This window comes from Stegodyphus dumicola, chromosome 10, assembly GCF_044657685.1.
Source record: "Stegodyphus dumicola isolate Sdum_Otavi_A_Nest chromosome 10, ASM4465768v1".
Classification (NCBI taxonomy): Eukaryota; Metazoa; Arthropoda; class Arachnida; order Araneae; family Eresidae; genus Stegodyphus; species Stegodyphus dumicola.
Window position 1 is genome coordinate 145,029,677 of NC_140777.1, and position 22,264 is coordinate 145,051,940.

General features: G+C 32.5%; 1 protein-coding gene across 1 annotated transcript in view; it reads right to left on the reverse strand.

Moving 5' to 3' along the window:
- Positions 1–400: 400 nt before the first annotated feature.
- Positions 401–22,264, reverse strand: part of LOC118195808 (methylthioribulose-1-phosphate dehydratase) — a 46,451-nt gene continuing 24,587 nt past the window's right edge. The window contains exons 3-7 of the mRNA XM_035367141.2: positions 5,521–5,687; positions 4,787–4,887; positions 4,605–4,700; positions 769–875; positions 401–665 (exon numbers count right to left, since the gene is read on the reverse strand). Coding sequence (XP_035223032.1) covers positions 569–665; positions 769–875; positions 4,605–4,700; positions 4,787–4,887; positions 5,521–5,687 — 568 coding nt within the window. The 3' untranslated portion in view covers positions 401–568. The remainder of the gene's footprint in view (positions 666–768; positions 876–4,604; positions 4,701–4,786; positions 4,888–5,520; positions 5,688–22,264) is intronic.

The following is a 22,264-nucleotide window of genomic DNA, read 5'->3' on the forward strand; positions in this document are numbered from 1 at the left end:
CGGCAACCTTTTGAGTCGGAAGAGCCAATAATTACAATTTACAAAATTTCAAAGTTTTTAAAGAGCCACCAAATTTTTTCTTGCCAACAATAAATAGTACTCGCATAAATAAAGTTTTTTGATAAACAAAAACTAATATATTTATTCATAAGAAAAAATACCTATTTATTCATAAGAAAAAAATATCTATTTATTCATAAGAAAAATATCTATTCATTCATATATAAATAGTGTTTTTCACAACAAATTAGATAATATATATATATGGCATTATTAGATAATTACTTATTATTTAAGTTAAAAATTAAAACAATTAAACATTTACTTACAACACTAACTTGTACTTCAATAAAAAACAATTGATCAAACAAATTCAATGGGAGCGATGGCTTTGCATGGAATAAATGCTTTTTATTAAAATATTTTACATCATATTTTAATTAGATCATATTTTATTGGGTGCTTTTGAAATGCTTTTTATTAAAATATTTTACATCATATTTTAATAAGATCATATTTCATTGGGTGCTTTTGAAATGCTTTTTATTAAAATATTTTATATTGTATTTTAATAAGATCTTATTTCATTGGGTGGTTTTGAAGGATCCAGGCCAAGCAATTTCATTTGGACAGCAATATCAAATAAGTAATCAAAACATTCTGCCCTAAAATAAAAATATAATTGAAATGAATGCAATTAATTAGTTGATTAAAAGTAATAATTAAAATAGGCAATACAGTAAGAGTGAAATAAATTCAAATATTTACATTGTTTTGGCCTTCTCCCATGTCTCGCCCCAAACATAAACACCATGACGTCGTACAAGGATTGCAGATGTTTCAGGATACTGTTTCATAGCAGCAGCCATTCTGTCCTGAAAATATTATGTATGATTATTTTTCAAATTTTACACATATAGTATGAAAAGAAACGATGTTAGAGAAAACTATTACATTATTATAATTTCCGCAAAAATTTAACATTTCTACACATAGAAATTATGACTATATGCAAATGAAGATGCTACAACTAATTAAACTAAGCCAAACTAAACTATACTACTACAGTCTGGTAAAAAATATACTTTTGCTTCCTGCTCAGATTTCACTTAAATGAAACCAAGATTTAAACATTTTATAAAATTAATACCATCTTCCAAATGATCACTAAACTTCACCAATTTTCTAAAGTAATCAAATTTAAATTCTCAATGAGAGCCATCAGTACAAATAAAGCATTTAACTAATACACTACAAAATTAAGGTTCTGACTTGTCGGGACTTTGGTGATTCTGGATTTTAAATCAAGTAAGATGACATGTAGAAATTATAAAACTAAAAATATGAAATAGTTGTTTATTGAACAATGATGCATTTATGACCTTAAGGGAATCAAACTTTATCAAAACAGCTCAATATTCATTTGTTTGGTTTGTTAATTAACTTAGACAACACTGAAAGAAATTTGTTTAAAATTTCTTTCAGTGTTGTTTAAGTTACTTGTCATAATTTCTTGCTCAGTTACCATGTTACATTGTTATAATATACTATTACAGTTGCAAAGTTCAGAATTTCCACTAAATTCTCAATCAAAATTTTTATGTTCTCAGCTACCTCCTGGACATGTTCTTCATTATCCATACTTTATATTTTCTGTATTCAGAATCCAACTACAGATTTTGAGTAGTGTCACATTTTAGCACAGCTTAATGCTTGGATAGCATCTGATATATACTACTGGTAACATACCATGAAAGTGGCGACTAAAAGCATGTTTTATGCTAAATTTTGTCTTGCTTCTTTTATGCGTTGCGAAAGTTAAGACTAAATTATATTAGTTTTTTTTATTATTAAAATTATTTATCGTATATATTTAAGCTAATAAATGATTGTGTTTCTTCACCATGGAGATGTTTTATTTACTGCCAAACTGAAATTAAGAGTAAGGACCTTCTGCGTATTTCATTATGGAAAAATTTCTACTTTGCATAAGTTAAACATTAAGCATACATATTACAATGAGATGTTAATTTCAGAATGTGATTCTTTTTCTTAAAAAAAGAAATGCTGATTTGTCTAGATATTAGATCCTTCTGCATTTTATACTTTGTTGTAAGTCACAAAACTGTGCATACGCAGGATGGCCATTGAACTGTTAGGAAAATTCTCGACTTGTTCGTTTTCAATCTTTTTTACTTATTTAATTTTTCTATTCCAGTGAAAGATCAATCTTTCAAACTCAGAGAAAATACCAGCAGCATTTTAATGTTAGAGAATCTACTGGGGATAACATGATATGTAATTTACTCATTCAGTTTGAAAGAACTTGATCAGTCTGCAGTCTTTCAGGAAGAGATCCTAAGTGCACTGTAGTGGAATCAATGCTGCAGTGGAAGCTCTATAGCAGAGTGTCCTTGAAGATCCATCAGTTTCTGCCCATCATCGCTCTGTTGAACTAGGAGGTACCAGAATATCATTTCAAAAGATTCGGAAATTATATTTAGAAATATTTCTACAGAAGATGCAAATGGTCCAAGCTTTTGATGCCTAGATATTGGAAAACTTTCAATAAAGCAATACTTGATGTGAATAAATCAGGCACAATATTTTCAGAGAACTCTGAAATGGTACATGATGCATTAACAGTTTCTTCTACTTCTTTATGCATAAAATATTTGTAAATTTATTGTAATTCTGCATCATCATCATCATCATCCAACAGGGATTTTATATCCACCACAATTTATGCATCTATCAAAGTCTTGCTGCAATTTACATGTCCACTTTTACAGAATCTTTGAATAAAATCTCAAGATTTAGTTCTTTTTTATGAATTTTACACTGTTCTGAACAATGCTTCTCTCTTAAACTTTATTCGGTTGTCGATTTTCTTCTTAATTATTATTCTTTTCTAAAATTACAGCTGTTCTTTGATTGGTCATCATCATATTGGAGGTTAAACAGCCCAGACAATTCTCTACACATAGCATTGTGACAAGCATTAGATGTCTTGCCTCTTAGAGTACACAGAAAGGGGAAAGAAATCACTTCCATTACATAAAACATTCAGATTCAGGATGGATAAGCCTTCAGAACACTAAGAAAAATTCAATGTTTCCAGAGTGGGTAAGAGTATAAAGATTCATTGCTCTGATATAGGACTTGAAAATTTGAGATAACTAAAGCTTCCCTCCCCCCCCCAAAAAATGCTCTGAGATAACTAATATATTGGTTTACTTTTGAAAATGCAGGGAATGATGTTTTTAATATTCTACTACCATGATACTAAAATATTCAAAATTTGAAATATTTTTATTCAATCTTTACTGATTAATGCACTGGAAAAGGAAGACTTTTCCCCCTTAAATACAGATCTTACACACATAATTTTACATACAAAGTTTATCAGAATAAGTTAAATGACTTTAGAAGTATGATTAAGATGGGTCTGTAAAGACAAAATTTAACTTTTTATGCTTTTCCCATGCAGCAAATGTAGCTATTTATTATGATTTAATAAATGAAACACAACATGCTCCATACCTTTATATTTTTTATATTTGTGAAAATTTGCATTTTCACAAATTTTGCAAGTGTGAAATACTTTTTATTTAATTATAAGATATAATGGATATTTTATTAATTAGAATTTTTTTATCTACAACTAAGGTTGGCACCAGGCTTTTTGCCATCCAATATGAACTCTGCATCTCCTAAATTCTGTCGCCTGGTCTCTTCCGATATAGTAAACATTTTGCCACGCCAAAATTCTACTGCCCAGTGCAACCACATGGGCTCTGGTGCCAACCCTGTCAACAAGCAACATATTAGTCAGATTTTATATTTCCAAAGAAGCTCCCACACATAGTGCTGAAATACTGCATAAAATTCTCTATTTCATTTGGAGAAATTTTACATAGTTGAAAATTCCTGTCTAGGATACTATTTAAGGAATTAAAGTCTGCAACTACCTTTTACAACAGTTTACTTGCTTTTCACTAATAAAATGCATTTAAAATTTTTGATATAAATTATGTAAAACTTCAAATACAATTTAATTTAAGATAACACTTTTTATATAGTTGCTTAAACTGTTTCTGTTGACATTTATGTTTCAAATAATTAAACATAGATATAGAAATAGGGGGTACTTCCTTATTATTACAGCTCCCATTATTTAAAGAATGCTAAAATTACTACCACGTTTTAATTTAAAAAATGCAGAACTTATATAGAAAATATCTTTACTACTTGCATATGGTTTGTGAGTTTCATATTTATGTTATTGCTTTTAGTACAGTATCAAAAATACTTCTTTGTCTCATGGATTTCTGCACACATTTTACAACTTTAAAATTATTATAGCTCTAGTTAATAAACTGCATCAAAGCAGCAATACTAACAGTTCTTCTCATAAGAAGTTTATGTCATGACTATGTTTATGACTGCTAACCATTTGGCAACTGTTTGCAATATACATATGTAATTTTTAAATAACTGAGGGTGTAATAAAAAAATAAGATTAAATTTCAAATATGTGCATATATGTGAAAGAAGTTATATGCTATAAAAATTAATATGCCTAGAAATGTAATTGTACTAACCTTTAAATCTTTCTCGAAAGGTGTATTTTCAATAATTGGCACAACCAATTTGTCATCATATCTATATCTTAAACCAGTATTTCCTTTTATAATTCCCTGGAAAATAAAATTTCAGAATAAAAAATAATGATAATAAATGTAAGGTTCTTCCTACTGTATAATATTTTACTCTTAAATTTTACCTTTATCATTTCTTGATATGTAATTACAAATTCAGATCCAGGATAGATTAATGTAGCTAAAACTGCAGACTTAGAATGTGAATGAAGTACTGCTCCAGCATCTAAAAATGAACAAAATACTATATAGTAAGTTTATCTGAACACACTCAAATGTATGGTTTGTGCTCACAGGTACAAAATATTATCACATTAAAAATATAATATCAATTGTAGCATTCATTACTATATGATTCAATATTTAATTGCAACTCAGACACAAGAGAAGCTACAATTACTATTAATTTAACCAGATTCTGAGACAGTAAAAACAAACAGGCAAAACAAAATTTTTAATAGCTACAAAATGTATATAAACATGAAAAAATAAGTAAGCTTTTTAACCATATCTAAGTTCTTTGAGGAAAATGTTTTCACTTGAATTACACAATGCATGTGAATCATGATGCAAGGGCTGATCAATACATATTCAATCTTTTATGTATCTATTAACAGGACATAGATGTAGAAATGTATTAAATTTTTATTAATTCTACTAACACAAAGAAAAGCAGTTCAAACTTAATTAGCACCCATGCTTTGATTACCTTCAAAACAGACATTGCAAGACTCTGTAGATATTTAGCCTAGGAGTTTTTTCATAGCTGAAGATTTATTACATTTATTTATTTATTATTAGAAGTAAATTATCAATTAATTTGTGTATATAATTCAATTGGAGGAAATTTTGTATTTACTTCGCAAATGATATGCATTCATGAACAATGGAGTGCATTCACTAATTTTAAGTTTTTTCTCTTCAGCTGGAGAACTGATGATGCAACCATCAGCATTGACAACAAATATATCACCAGGCTGAATTCTCTCCTTCTGGACTCCAGAAGGGGCAATAAAGATTTCATCACTGAAATGAAAATGCAATAATGTAAAAGATAACAATTTTCTAATCAATTTCATTAAGTATAAAATTCAAATTTAAGAAAGTATTTTTAACTAACTATTTAATTTTATGATTTGCAAGAAGGAAGGAGAAACCAATGATTCTTATTTATTGATACTGTATTTATTACTTAACAGTAAATGATATTCCATATAATAAAAATGTGTACCCTGCTATAACAAATTTCAGGGTATCAGAAGTTTGTTTCAATGTATCTGATCCAATATATATATATATATATATATTAAAAAAATAAATACATAGCTCATAAAAATATGAAAAAATTGAATAATAAATTAGAAAAAACTGATTAGTATTGTTACATTTAAATCAAAAAGATAAATTTAATTAAAAACAAATCATATTAAGATTTAATTGCAGTTATTATTACTGTGCAATTAAATTTATTGATGTTTTTTCCAGTCTTACTATATATTAATAACTTTACACAAATTTCTTAACATAAATATTATTGTTCTAATCCTTCCATCCAATTAATGAATTTACTTTCAACTTTTCCTCAATTTCCAACTACAAATATAATCTGCAATTTTCTGTTGAGGTAAAGCAGACTGAAAGGAAAATTTTATCCATAGATGTAAACTATTATTGTAAATTATAACATTTATAAATAATATCCTGAATAAATTTTTTGCGGTTTTGCAGCTGAAGATGATGGTTCGGTAAAACCATCGAAACTAGTCCTGTGAAAATTTTGTGATTTAACGCTGATTTTTGTTGTTTGACTTCTGAATCAATAATATCCTCTCTTGCAAAAGACCTAAAGAATATAAATTCTTTATTCGAATTTATTAACTTGGAGAACATTTGTACTCAAGCAGAGCAAATTGATAAGAAACAAAACTTCATTATCTAACAGAAGAATTAACTGTATAACCCCAAACTCACATGATCCACTACTTCCTATTTCTATGAATTGGTTCAATGGTCACTAACACCATATGGTGTCTTAAAGATATGGCTATTGTGTCCTTGTGTCTTGCAATTGAATTACTTTTATGGAACCTTTATTTAGAACAAAAGTATGGTGAAGGGGTTTTCCTTTTTGGATGGAATGCCATTTCTAACACCTCAAGCATGTATGATTTTAAGCATTGGTAATTTTTTCATCAAAACTTTCAGAAAGTATGGAAAAATTATGAAAAATACAATAAAGGATTCAGTAGTTGTAGCATGAATATTTTGGCACATAACCCTAAAAGGTTATGGTGTGCCAGACATAAGTTACATACATAAATAAGCTAACATGAAACAAAAGTATAAAACAAAATAGATAAAATTAGTAAAAAATATTAAAATTAGTGAAAAACAGGGTAATGAATGCTCAGATGATATTTGTGTATAAAACTCATTTAATGATTTCACATGTGAAACAAGAGTAAAATCATGAAAACAGGAGTAAAACATGACATGCTAAAATACAGTATTTAAACACAAGATAACTTCAAAATTAAATAAAATTTAATAATAAACTCTTTCAGATACCGAAATAAATTGGTATTTACCTCCTTTTCGATTATGCAGTCAAGAGGCAAGTCCCACATGTCAAAATTCTTCAGTCGAAGACTGTTAAAAAATGGACACTCTACTCAAAAACGATGCATAGACAGAACATTATCACAAATGAGCACACTGGCTCACTCTTTGCTTTTACATGGTAATTATGGGTGATTCGAATACTGTCAAATGAGCTAACAAAACTTCTTTCTTCTGTCATCAAGCACTCTCCCAATAACTCATTCAAGACTTTTTCTTTGATAAATCCCCCAGCATCACTATAAGGAACAAGCTGATTGGACAAATGAACTGCAGACTTTCTTATAATGTCTGCCAGCTTGTTACCTTTTAAACCCACATGTCTGGGAACCCAGCAGTAAAGGATGTCATACCCATGGCTCTTTAATTTTAGACAAACGGCTTTTGACCCATCTGTAAATGTACGGAAGAAAGTACTGTATTTTTGCCTGCATAATTATTGAGACAGTACCAAGAGAGAAATAAGGCATTCAAGAATCAAACACACACTCACAAGTATTGGACAAAACCAGTTTCCAAGGATGATTAAGTTGTGAAAATATATCGAAATAACAGCAATGAGATAAATGTTCTCGCCTTAACCCATTACCCGCCAAAACTACAAGGAATGTTTCTTTTCTCATGAAAATAATAACAAATATTAAATTAAGCATTTATAACATAAATTTACATTGAAAATTAAAAAAAAACGCTCTTACCTATGGAAAACGCGAGTGTTGCGTTCACGCAACGTCAGCGGAATAAGCCTACGGATGTTTAGTGAGTAGGATTGTACTCGTGTGATGTTTCTTTTGAGAGGAGAGCAGGATTACTTTTTAGCTGTATAACGTTTTATAAATCTACAAATCACTTTACTAGTAATTAATTTAATATTAAAATATACATTGTATTTCTTTTACAAATACAGATTATTTCAATTGAAAGATTCAAGCATGAAAAGCTTGATTACAATCATGATGTAAAGCTACATTACATACTTTGCATCTATAAACAGTCTGGCTATGGTACTCTTTACAACAAAGTCTTTTGTTATCAACGGACTTTATGATAAAATGTCTACCATCTCCATACAATGGTTTTTGAATGCTGAATTTACTAGGTCTTCCTGTTGCTGATCTATTTCTGGCTAATTCTACGCTCTAAATAGGAGTTTGTAAAAGGAAAAATGCATTCTCGCATCTGAAATCTAAAAGAGACTTTTAGATTTCAGATTGACTTTTTACGACTGAAATCTAAAATATTTCCAGTCGTAAAAACTGGTGATATTTAATAAGTTTAGATACGGTCTCACCTCATATAATTTATCAGTATTGTAAATTTGACTATTGTCAAATGCAAATTCTGCTTCATATTCCTGTACTGCAAACATGATATCGATTCTCATACAACAGGAACAGAAATGTCCTTATCAAAATACCAATACATTTTTTCTTGAGGTAAAGAATAATATCCTGTAAGCAATAATATTCCAATAAATCTTCTCATATAGGCTTCAGATGCAATAAATTCTGGGCTTTTTTTTTTTTTTTTTTTTTTTGCTGAGCGTATATATTTGTCTGTTCAACGAGAAGAGAGTAAATGTCTAAACCAAAACGAAAATCTGTGCACTAGTTTTACTTTTATAATTCTTTTATAATATTTTGTCTTTTATAATTCCTCTTCTATCTCTTTCTTCAGAACATCCTTATCAAAATACCAATACATTTTTTCTTGAGGTAAAGAATAATATCCTGTAAGCAATAATATTCCAATAAATCTTCTCATATAGGCTTCAGATGCAATAAATTCTGGGCTTTTTTTTTTTTTTTTTTTTTTTGCTGAGCGTATATATTTGTCTGTTCAACGAGAAGAGAGTAAATGTCTAAACCAAAACGAAAATCTGTGCACTAGTTTTACTTTTATAATTCTTTTATAATATTTTGTCTTTTATAATTCCTCTTCTATCTCTTTCTTCATGTTCTTCCTGAGAAATAACTAACTGTTATCCACTTCTAGATTTCAATCTTCTGCTTTTTAAACTTTTTAGTATGACTATAACTGCTTTTAGAAGGCTGAAATTTACTTATGTGAATTTCAACTTCCCCAGCAGTATCATTTCGTAAAATATCATTATCATTATTTAAAACATTGCCATTCCTTTCTTCTTCGTCACTAGTTTCTGCAATTTCTGGGGGAACAACAACAATCTCAGTTTCATTCTAGTCATTATTACATTATCATCATCTGTTTCTTCATCAAAAAATCTTTGAAGGGCTTCTTCTAATGTAAGATACCTCATTCTAGGCATTTTTAAACAACCAGAACATCGAAAGGAATGAGTGAAAAAGGAGATTGACTACCCATTTCCTGCTGACATTGCGTCAGCGCAACACCTGTTTTCCCTTGCTTCCCAACACAAATATAAATGTAATGTTCTGATAAACGGTGACCTTGACTAAAAACAGATCACTCTAGAGACGGCGATTCTTTCATTAAATATTTTCAGAAAAAATACTTGGTCGAAAATTTTGCTTAAAGTATGATATTAATTATTATAAACAAAATGATTGTTGAAGGCAAATCTTTTTTTACAGAAATAATCTTTATAATATTCCTTACACAAAATCATCTGCTGGTATAAAATATCTTAGGTAGTTATATTTATACACACATTTATTTTGACCGTTGCGTCAACGCAACACCAGCGGCTAATGGGTTAATTCAAATGATGGTTTGTAACAATCAACACAGAGACTCTCAAATAGAGATGTTCTAAATGTTTTGGACCATACATACACAGCCTTATGACAAAAAGGATCTAGTTTCAGTAACATGGAGGGGCATACAGAACCATAAACAACTGAGCCATAATCAAGTCTAAAGCAGACAAGGCTTTCTCTATAAATCCAAAGCAACGTTTTAAACCCCCCCAGGAGGAGTTTGCCAGGACATTTAAAAGATTCAATGTTTTGAAGCACTTCTTCCTCAAGTACCAAATGTGGGGAAACTGTCTCTTTTTAGCCAAACATCACTCCTAAGAATTTATTTGGACACCGCTGGAATTGAAGATGAAGCTCTGTCTCAGGATGGAAGTTACACTTTTTGCAAAAGTGTACACATATGGTCTTCCATTTTTAAAATATAAATCCATGTTTCTTTGACCATTTCTAGATCTTGCTAACAGGATCTGCAGCTGCCTCTTCAAATATCTCATATCTCCACCTTGACAACTTACCTGGAGAGATCATCATCATAGGAAGTCCCTAAAATAGTAAGAAGAAGTTCTTTTAGAACAGAGTTTATTTTTAAGCTCAAAAGTGTAACATTAAGAACATAGCCTTAAGGCACACCCTCTTCTTGACAGAAAACATTAACACACAACCGATCCTTATGTGGAATGTCCTAGCCCTCATAAAGTTCTGTATTGGTAGGTTCCCATTCAAGCCACTGGCATAGAGATCACAGAGAATGCCAATCTCCAGGCTTTATCATAATTCTTTTAAATGTCGGGGAAAAAAAAAAAAAAAAAAAAAAAAAAAAGACTGAAACTAGATGGTTTCTTTTGACAAAGGCTCTATGGATGGAAATTTCTAAATGAAGTAAATTATCTATGGTTGTTCTGCCGTTACAGAAATCACTTTGATATGGAAACTTGAAATTGATATTCTACAAGACATAGACAAGGTGACAGTTCACCATTTTTTTCAAACAGTGTGCAAATGCAACTTGTAAGTGCGTTAGGCCGATGGTTAGAGAGATTCTTTGATTTGTTTCCCGACTTAGAAATCTTGCATGGACCTGGAAATGTATGCTCCTTCCTCACTGGATTAAACAGAGTGAGAAGGGCAGGTAATGAAGATGCTTCAGCATTTCATAATTAGTGCCATCTGGACTTGGAGCAAATTTATATGTCTGTAACAAAGCTTTCTATAGTAAAAGTATTGTAAACTTCATTAAGAGACTCAGAGTTGGAGAAATTAGAACACAATGGGAATTTCCTCTGAGCTACATTTGGCAGAAAGAAATGCTGAAAGATACTTAATGGTGAGAAACAGCAGCAAAGGTCTTCCCGATTACATACCAATTTCCCGGCAGCTAAACATTTGGTTCATTTAGAAGTCAAACAACAAAAATCAGCGTTACATTTGCAAATTTTCACAGAACTAGTTTTAATGGTTTTACCGAAACATCAGCCTCAACAGTCAAAGTGCAAATGAACAAGATAAGATATAGTGATAAGGTAAGCTAAGAAGAATGGCTAGACAGGAGTTAAGCTACTACTGACGCCATCTACTGATGCAACAAGAAAACTGAAAATTTAATAATTTAATTTTAAATAATAATTTCCTTAAAGGCTGAAGGTAAAGATGGATTGGAACTAGGGTCGTTAACTAGAACAGAAAGATTTTTTTTTTAAATATGAAATGCCTCTAGAAAATCTAATTCACCAATGGAAGATGTTTCTTGAATAATTTTGGCTGCAGAAAAATGGAAAGTGTGATTTTTCAGACTAACAATGTTGGGCAACTGAGAACTTCTATGTTTCCTTTCTCCTTACATATGCCTCACGTTCCTTAACACAAAATCTTAAGGCTCTTTTAGTTTGACTTCTAATTATTTTGACAAGAGTGTGTCTTATAATCTCCTAAAACAAATGTGTGTCATATAATCTCCTAAAACAAGAGTGTGTGTCACACTGTTGTTTTAGGAGATTATAAGAATTCTGTTGTCATTCCTTTCTTTCCACAAATTAGCTATAAAATTGCACGTATTTTACAGAAATTTAACTTTCGGGTTACTTATTCTCCTATCAATAAAATTCCGTGTTCCATACTTAAGATCTCCGTTCCGAATATGAATTCCTGGGGTATTTACAATATTCTTTGCCATTGCAGTTTAATTTACATTGGTAAAACTAAGAGCGCCTTAAAATTTTGTGTTACGGATCATGAGGCATATGTTAGGAAAAAAGAAACGCAGAAGTTCTCTGTTGTCCAGCATTGTTGGTCCGAAAAATGACACTATCCATTTTTCTGCAGCCAAAATTATTCGAAAAACATCTTCCATTGGTGAATCAGATTTTCTAGAGGCATTTCACATTAAAAAAAAAAAAAAAAAAAACTTTCTAGTTAACCACCCTAATTCCAATTCATTTTTACCTTCAGCATTTAAGTGGTTCCACATGCTTTCTTAACTCTTTCCCAGACTCGTTTACTAAGCGTAAAAGACACATAAGAGATCCACGATTCATTCTGACACCTTAATCTCTCTTGCACATACTTCAGGTTTTTTTTTTTTTTTTTAAAACTTCTTCTAACGAAGTAAAGAAAGTATTTAAATCACGAAAAATTCCGGGTATCACATTTCAAAGAAAATAACCATTTTGACCGCTATCGAATGCAATTTAACGATGTTTTTGCGTGCCATCTGTACGTAAGGGCAGAATAAAGGCCTCTTTTTCCCAAAACGAATTATAAAACCAATTTAAAGTGGATTCAGAAGAGATTTTTTCGTGGCGTCTGTACGTACGTATATCTCGCATAACTCAAAAACGAGTAGCCTGAAATTTCGAATTATAAGACTGCTATAACATGTAGTTGTACACCTCCCTTTTTTGGTTGCAATTGGTCGCACCAAAATTATATATATATATATATATATACACGCAGGGTTCTGCTTTTGTGCCAGTTTTAAAAAGAGATTGTTTTAAACTTAGCCATCTTGGATGGTTTGCCTTTAAAGACAAACATCTTAAAACGACGATATGTTCGACCCTTGTTACCTCTTTCTTAAGATGGCCTCCCAACCCAAAAATCCCTTTTCCGGAAGGCCATAACTGATTTGCAACAAGAAAGTGAGGACTTCTTTATGGTTTTAAGCCCTTTTGCTATTCGTTGTAGAAGATTTTTTAGTTTCTAATCTCCCCTTCTGCAAGGTTCGTTTGATACTTTGGCAACCTATTAGGCGACTGAAATTTTTGTGGTTAATATATACTGCAGGCTTGTAAGTCTACAGAAGGGTTAAGTTTGAATTTTTTTCAATAGTTTCATTGTTTTCTGTGTAAAATATTTGTTCCCCCTTTTTTTTAGCAGAAACTGTTATTTTACTTTGAAAGGAATTTTATTTCACATAAAAGTTGGTTCATATCCTTCACTTAACCGAGCTAGCCTTTGTTTAAGGATTTATATAATAGACTATACAATTAATTTTCAATTTTGAAAATTTAATTTCTAAATTCTGTATTTTTATTTTTGTATAGTAACTGATTCAACATTTTACGCCTTTATATATATATATATATATATATATATATTTTCATTTGTGTATAATTTTTGTACTACAGGAGGGCGAAAATATGTCCGGAAAAGAAATTAATTTTATGAGACTTTTAATTTAAATTATGTTTGAAAAGAAAGCTGAATAAATTTAAAGTCGTCTGAAATCTCAGAAAATTCATTGGAACGAAACATGTTTTTCGGCACTCATTAATCAACTTGGTTTAAGGCTTCAAAGTACTTTTCCCTTGACAAGTTCTGTTTGAAGCATTAAACAAAGAAGATTAAAAAAAATATTGTTTTGGTTTTAATATGTGCAAATTTCCCGTTTTTTTTATAATTTTTCCTCTTTGAAATGAAATTTTTGCTTTCAATTTTGTAATTTTCTTTAATTGCCATTTTACCAATTTAATTTAATTTTACGGAGAAAATAGATTTAACCTTCAAATATTTAATACGGCATTTTCTTTTTCGTTCCAATTTTCGAGATTTTGATTTATTATATATATATAAGATATGATAGCTGCTCTAAAAAATAACTGGCGACCTTAAAATTAACATTCTACATTTGGTGATCTACCCCTAAATTCATCTGTTCTCCCAAATTCGAGATTTTTCTACGTCATGTAATGCTACTAACTAACCAATCACAGAATAGCTGTACTTGTCAATCAAACTTGGTATAAATACCCCTGGCAGTTAATTACGTCATTCTTCTTCTAGCGTCTACCTTGCTAATATCTCCTCGCTTTGCTTCCCCGTCTAAAATGCCTGCGTCTTAATTTTATGAGGGCCCACCAGCGGCCGAGCGGTAAAGTCGCTGAACACTGGTAGTTCGGTCCGAGGTTCGAATCCCGCGAACGGGCTGGCTGCATGGTCGTTTTCGTGGTTTTCCCCATGTGCAACGTGTATACGAGCCAGTTACCCTTAGAAAATCCTCCACGAAGGCATCCCTCTCTTTAGGCAGAGAGCCCTCGAGGCTTTGCCATAATCACACATACACAATACTTAATTTTAAGAATCAATGTGCATGGCAATTTATAATATTTCATTATAAATGAATCATAGAAATGCCTCGGATTTCATTATGATTGCTTCGTCAAATTCATGTCTTCATGTGTAAGCATTCACTCTCAGCCACAACGACTGCAAGTTAATTCTTTTTCTATGCTTTCCGGAAATATTACATATACATATACCCACTCTGTTACTTGGCTCCGTGAACTCAGATTTTTTTAATTTTATATGTTGGTAAATTGCGCATTTTTTGCTTTAAAAATGATTGAATTATGTTGCTCTTATCTTCCGGAAGGCTTTAGTTAATTTGCAAGCAAAAGTTGTAGAATTATCAACAATTTAAAAGTCGTTTAAGTGGGGCTCAGTCTATTTTTTCTTACCATAGCAGCAGTATTTGTTTATATTTGAAGATTAGCAAAATAATGAATTAAGTCTTTTTGCTGAGCGGGACCATAACGAAACTTTTAGTTTTGAGCACCGAAAATTCTGCCTTCTTGCCTGCTGGCCCAGTTGCTTGGTTTGGGCGTAGAAACTCTTAAATTTAATTATAAAAATTGTTTTCTTTTGTTTTAACTGTATTTGGTGTTTCACATTTGTTTATATTTTTTAATTTTTTAATGAAGATATTTTGAGTTTTTATGTATTTTTGCCTTGCCACGAAGTGAGAACTGAATTAATTGAATGAGAAGGAACGGAATATCTACGGAAATTCGAGGAAATACGTTTAAATGAAATTCAGAAAAAAAAAAATGCATATAATTTAATATCTTGTACAAGAAAGTCATGTGGTGTACAGTGGTGGCCAAAATTGTGGACACTTTTGGAAATTTTTATGTTTTTGAACTTTGAATGCTTATAGAAAATGTTACGTTTCGCAAAATGCAAACTTGTATATATCATTTTAAAGAGAATTTATTACTGAATTCAATACAAAAGACAAAATTCAATTATTTGCAATATAAAAAAAGTTATATGTACTTTAATATAAATAAAAAAAACACAGTTATGAAGTGGTCTGTAATGTCTAGCTTTCCTGGCCAATCAATGTTCTTGTTCTGAGAACCAATCAAACGTTAGTAACTGCCAGTAGAAGCTGATATCATGTTTACACTTGAAACAATTCATTATGTCGCTTTGTTCTGTAGAAGGAGGACCTGTTTCTTATACACTGCAATTACAAATTCAATAAAAAAACAAAGAAGGAAAAAGCCGAAAAAGGTGCACCACATCTATTGATGACAGAAGAATAAAAAGACTATGTCTCCAAGATAGAAAAATGTCATCAGCGTCTATAAGAAGTGATCTGAATGATGCTGGTGTTTCTGCAGTTCAAGAACAATCAGGAAACGATTAACAGATGTTGGACTGAGAAGTAGAATTCCACGAAAAAAAAAAAACCTTATTTTAATTTTCAGCAACGAAAAAAAAAAAAAAAAAAAAAAAAAAAAAGACTACAGTGGGCAAAGGAACACATTAATTGGACAGACGATCAGTGGTCACAAATTATATGGAGTGATGAAACTAAGATATCGTTATTCGGTAGTGATGGGCGAAAATATGTAAGACGTAGAATAGGAGAAGAGCTACACCCTGACTGCATTCAAGCAACTGTGAAGAACCCAGTTAGTCTTATGATTTAGTTACCCAGTTAATCTTATGAGTTAACAGTTAATCTTATGATGAACCCAGTTAGTCTTATGAGTCATGTCAGCAGACGGTATTGGTCGCCTTCATGTCATCGATGGGACACTGAATGCCAGAAAATACATTGACACTATTCTAGAACCAAAACTTCTACCTTCCATCAGAGATCTCTTTCCCAACAATGCTTCGTTTATTTTTCAGCAGGATTCTGCTCCTTGCCACACGGCCAAAATATCGAAAGAGTGGTTTCGTACAAAGAGCATTAAATTGTTGTCATGGCCAGGAAACAGTCCTGACCTCAATCCTATCGAAAATTTGTGGCACCGTTTGAAAACTCTTGTCCGAATGAGGCGCCCATCAAATAAAAGGGAACTAATTGAGGCTATAATTGTTTCCTGGCATCATGTAATAAGGAAAGAAGAGCTTAAAACTCTTGTCAGCTCAATGAAACGTCGATGTGAAGCTGTAATCAAAAATAAAGGGTACCCTACTAAGTACTGGTAACTCACTGCAATCATCACTATCTAATGTATATCGATAACTATTATCGTTTAACTTTTTTTTGTATTGCAAATAATCAAATTTTGTGTTTTGTATTGAATTCAGCAATAAATTCTCTTTAAAATGATATATACAAGTTTGCATTTTGTGAATCGTAACGTTTTCTATAAGCATACAAAGTTCAAAAACATAAAAATTTCCAAAAGTGTCCACAATTTTGGCCACCATTGTATAGATTAGATTTTTTTTTTTTTTTCCTGAAGACTGTAAGACGGGGATTCCCAATCTGGGGAAGGATTTCATAGTTTTAGGGAAAAGGATGTGGCCAACCACTTATTTAGGTGCCAGTAATTAGTTTTAATTTATGATTCTAAAAAAGTTACTTTTAATCAATTTTTCTTTCTTTTTTTTTTTTTTTTGTTAGCTCTAGTTTTTTAACTCCATGTGTTCCACTAAGTACACCAGGAGCCTTACACAGTAAGTTATAGCACTAACAAAATAAATATACAAATTTAACATTTTGCAAATGGGAGCAAAATAATTTAAAATAAAAAAAAAAAAAAAATCTAAAGGTTTTCAGATTTTATATTACACCCAAAAGTTGCTTTTTTAACTTTTTATTTGTTACCTTTATTTATTAACTTTCATAGTCTTCCATAAAATTCTTAAACAATAAAATTCAACTCACAGCAATATCACAAAATAATTTTAGAAGAGCATATCTTTAGAATTTCCGATACACATTTTCGCGCTGGAGATAAATTTTTTTTTTTCGTACAGTGTTGCCTCTGCTCGCTTTTGAAATCATTGAGTTTCTTTATCAAAAACTCCTAAATGCTTTACGAAATATGAAATAGATAATAAAACAAATTTCAAATTTGGGCTTCCAGATGCCCATATTCGGGTGGAGACGTACTTTATTCAAAACTAGATGGTTATAGGTATACCGTTGTTTTATCACAATGCGAGAAACATACATACATATAAGCAGATTCTTCATTATTTAATTTCTTTAAATATAATACAGGCATTAATTTCTTTAAATATAATATTTGGTGGCAACAATTTGAAAAGTGAAAGAGTTTTCGAAGCAAAATGCCAAAACGAAATTAATAGCCCTTCTGGTCTAGCGCCCTTTGGGCTAATAAATAAAATTTCAAAAAGTAATAAAATAAAGAGAACTGACCAATCTAAATTGAGAGTGAAATTACGAAAAGCAGAAATTGTCTCTTTAGTCCGAAAATGTTCACAATAAATTGGTGGCCAAGATACGGACAGGTGCTTCACAGTTGCCTGTAATATCTTCCTCTGCTGGATTTGTGGTACGTGCTCAAGAAGTACATGCGTTACATCTTCATTGCCTTTACCGCAGCTATAAAAACTACTTGAAGTAAATCTAAACTACTTTAAATAGCCCTTAAAACTGCAATTAAAAAAAAAAAAAAAAAAAAAAAAAAAAAAAAAAAAAAAATTGGGTCTTTATCAATGTTTTCCATACTTTTTTGTTGTTTAATTAATAAAACACATTAAAAGATAATCTAAATCTATGTAAATGCATTTTTCAAGTTTCGGAAAGGAGGGGGGGGTGAACTTCTAGCAGTAGTCAAATGGGTGCATGGTGCAAAAAAGAATGAAAGATGATTTTAATCAAGCGCTCCATCGCGCACTTCGAAACTACATTACCACAGCTCTTGGCCATTGAGGCTCTAGCTATCACAATCATACCACACATTCAACGAACAATCACTTTCGTCTCCATCTATCTACCCGCAGCAAGAGCACAAAAGGATGTTTTTGCCGATCTAGAGGCTATATCCAAGTTAAGCACACGTATTATTATCGGTGGAGACTTTAATGCACAACACAGAAACTGGAACTTCAATAAATGTAGCAAATACGGATACACAGTTAACAATTTCGCCAGTAAGGCCAACTTAAAAATTGCAGCTCCGACGCACCCAACACGCTGTAACCATGATAATGCAAGCATCATTGACTTCTTCCTACTAAAGAATATCAATGCTCCCACTAAAACTGACAGCTTATGTGAATTGGCATCTGATCACAATCCCGTAATTATGGAAGTTAACATCAGTGGTTATAGCACACCACACAAAAAAGCCCTTGTTACTAACTGGGTAAATTATACCAAAGCTTCAAACAACACGCAGTACACTTTACCAACAGCACAAAGTGCGGATGAGTTAGACGCAGTAGTAGAAGATTTCACCAATACTCTCAAAAATACATTAAAAAATAATAGCAAAGAAGTCAAATTAGAACAGAGAGCAAGAGATACTGAAATCAGAAAATTAGTTAAAGAGAGAAACCGTGCAAGGAAAAGATGGCACAGAAGTCGCTGTCCATTGGATAAAAGAATTATGAATGACTTACACCAGAAAGTCAGGCAATACACTGACCTTCACTAGCTGATAACTATGCTACTCAGTTTTGCATTAACAACATTTCAGACCCAGACACGGAACCCAGACACAGTTACACGAACAATTTATATTTTTCACAGCCACACACGGACAACATTCGTCTGGCTACGCCGTCTGAAGTAATTCGATATATCGAGAAAAGGAAAATCAAGAAAAGCCCTGGAATCGATGGATCAATAAAATGATACGTGAAATGGGTCACGTGATGCTCTTCAAATTTACTAGAATTATCAACATGATTTACTAGAATTATCAACACTTGGTTACTTCCCAAAGAGCTGGAAAACTGCCGTGATAGTGCCAATTCAGAAACCATCTAAACCAGCTAATGACCCAACCTCCTACAGACCTGTGAGTTTGCTATCCACATAGCAAAATAGTTGAAGCGGCCATTTACAACCGCAACCTGGAACACATCAATATTAACAAGATTTCAATACCGCAACAACACGGATTTAGACGAATTCATTCTACAGTGCACCAGCTGTACAGAGTGACAGAATTCATCGCTGAAGGTTTCAAAGAAAAAGAGAGCACTGGAGCTCTTTTTCTCGATATATCGAAGGCATTCGACCGAGTTTGGCCAGACGGTTTACTTTACGAAATAATTTCCCTGGGTTTCCCGGGGTACATCATAAACATCACTAAATCTTATCTCTATGAGAGGCACTTTGTCGTTCGCTATAAAAATACATATTCTACTCAGAGAAACATACTTGCAGGGGTCTCTGACAGGTCCTATTTACTTTCTATTATATGCGAACGACATCCCACATACCCCATATACTACTCTTGTCATGTATGCTAATGACACGGCGATCCTTGCAAAAAATGCATCCCTAAACCGCGTAGTACAAGCATTACACATACACACGCACACACACTTGAAGCCTGGCTTAAAAAATTAAAGATACAAATAAATGTGAATAAATCAGTTGCAGTTTTATTCACAAGAAAAAGAAAGATCGATCACTGTATTAAAATGTATGATACAGTCATTCCGTGGGCTACGCAAGTAAAATACCTAGGTGTTACGTTGGATAGGAGCTTAACATGGGGGCCCCACACTACACGAGTCATTAATAAGTTCCGAGCTGCTAAACAAAAACTTGCCCCCTTAATTTCTCGAAACTCGGTTTTATCTTTAAACAATAAATTGCTTCTTTACAAAGCGATATTGCGTTCCATTATAACCTACGCCTGTCCTGTTTGGGGCTTTGCCAGTACAGTACATATGAAAAAATTGCAAGTTTTACAGAATGTTACTCTTAGGCAGATAACCAAGAGTCGCTGGTTTATTAGAAATACAGACATTCACAATGAACTTTAAAGTGCTAGAAATTAAAAAATTCATGGCCAAAATTGCCAGAAAATTCTTTAAGAACATCTACAAGGTTAAGAATGAAAGCATTCCATTACTTAGCTATGATTACAACGCAACTAATAACGCCAGAAGGCCAGGAGCACTTTCGAGGGCATTAAACTGATGTTTATGCTGAATTTTACTTAAATTTTTACGTGCTCAGGAAATGTAGTCTCATAATATGTCTTGGAACTTTCTTTTTAATTGTAAATTCTTATTATAGAATATGTATTTAAATTTAATGCTTTTACTTAGAAAAATTTGTAATTCCTAGCAGTAGATATGAATGAGATATAGTAAACCCCTCCCCCCTTTTCGGCTCGACCAACCCTCTAAAAGTATGGCTGTGAACCCCGCCCCCTCTTATGCCTGCCAATAGCGTCTGTTTGCACCGCACTTTCTCTTATTTCTCTTTCGCGGTTATAAAAAGGTCCACTCACTAATCAAGGACTAACAAATATGATTAAGAAATTTGAAGAAACGGGAACATTGGAATTTCGGCGACCCTTCTAGACTGCAATGCAAGTTATCCTTTTAATTTGAAGTAATTTTTAGTTATATGAAGATTAAATTGATTCCCAGGAAGAAGACAAAACTACCAGTGTTGCAGCACTGGTAGTAGATGATGTAGCGACGCAAATGGAGAAAGACAGATCGCAAACCATTGGCAGCACTATTGTTCGGCGTATTGCAGCATCTGTTGACCAACCTCGTTCCACGGTTCATAAGATTCTTCAAAAGGTCTTATGCTACTACCCCTATAAACTGTCGCTAGTGCAGCAGCTCTTACCAGCTGATATGGATAGTCGACAAACTTTTGCGTTGTGGTTTCTTGCACGATTGAGCTCCAGGATGAATGGCCATAGAACATTTTGTGGGCTGACGAGGCCCACTTTCATATGGAAGGTGCGGTTAACACGCACAAATGCAGTACTTGGGCTGCTACAAATCCACATCAACTCCTACAAATTCCATTACACTCTTCGGTAACGGCTTTACTGCAACCTTTATCGTGGGTCCGTTTTTTTCCCCCCCCGAAGAACACAGCGCCTGTGACATACACCATCACCGATACGCTTCATTATTAGAATAATCCGTTATTCCGGCTTTTCAGGCAAAGCGATGTGATACAACTAGAGTGTTTATGCAGAATGGCGCTCCTACACACATTGCCCGTTGTGTGAAACAAGTGCTCAGCCACCATTTCGATGACGAAAGAATCATCAGCCGGCAATTTCCTACAGCTTGGCGCCCTAGATCCCCCGACTTGAATCCTTGCGACTTTTGGCTGTGTGGATACATCAAGGCCATGGTCTACCGTGATCCAATCATACCTCTATTCAACCTTAAACAAAGCATAGAATACCATGTGCGTAGCATTCCCCAGTTCATGCTTTTTTCAACAGTCGAACCTGCGATTTTACGCTTCCAGACGGTAGCAGAGAATGGTGGACATCATATCGAGCATGTTTTGTAAACTTTTGTAGATTATTTATACGTTCTCAATAAAGCTATGATACGCCACCTAAAGGTGGTTTTTGAAACTCATTTTTTTTCCGCGATAAAATTCCCATCATTTCATTTTGCTATTAATTCCGCTGTACAGATTTTGCTACAGACTGCTCACAAATTTCAATTATGGACACCCTGTATTTTCTTCTGCTACAGACAAGAAGATAGGAAAACAATCACTATTAAAAGGATCATTTCTGACACTATAAGTTAAAACAGGGATGGTGAACAAGTGGCGAAATCAAGTGC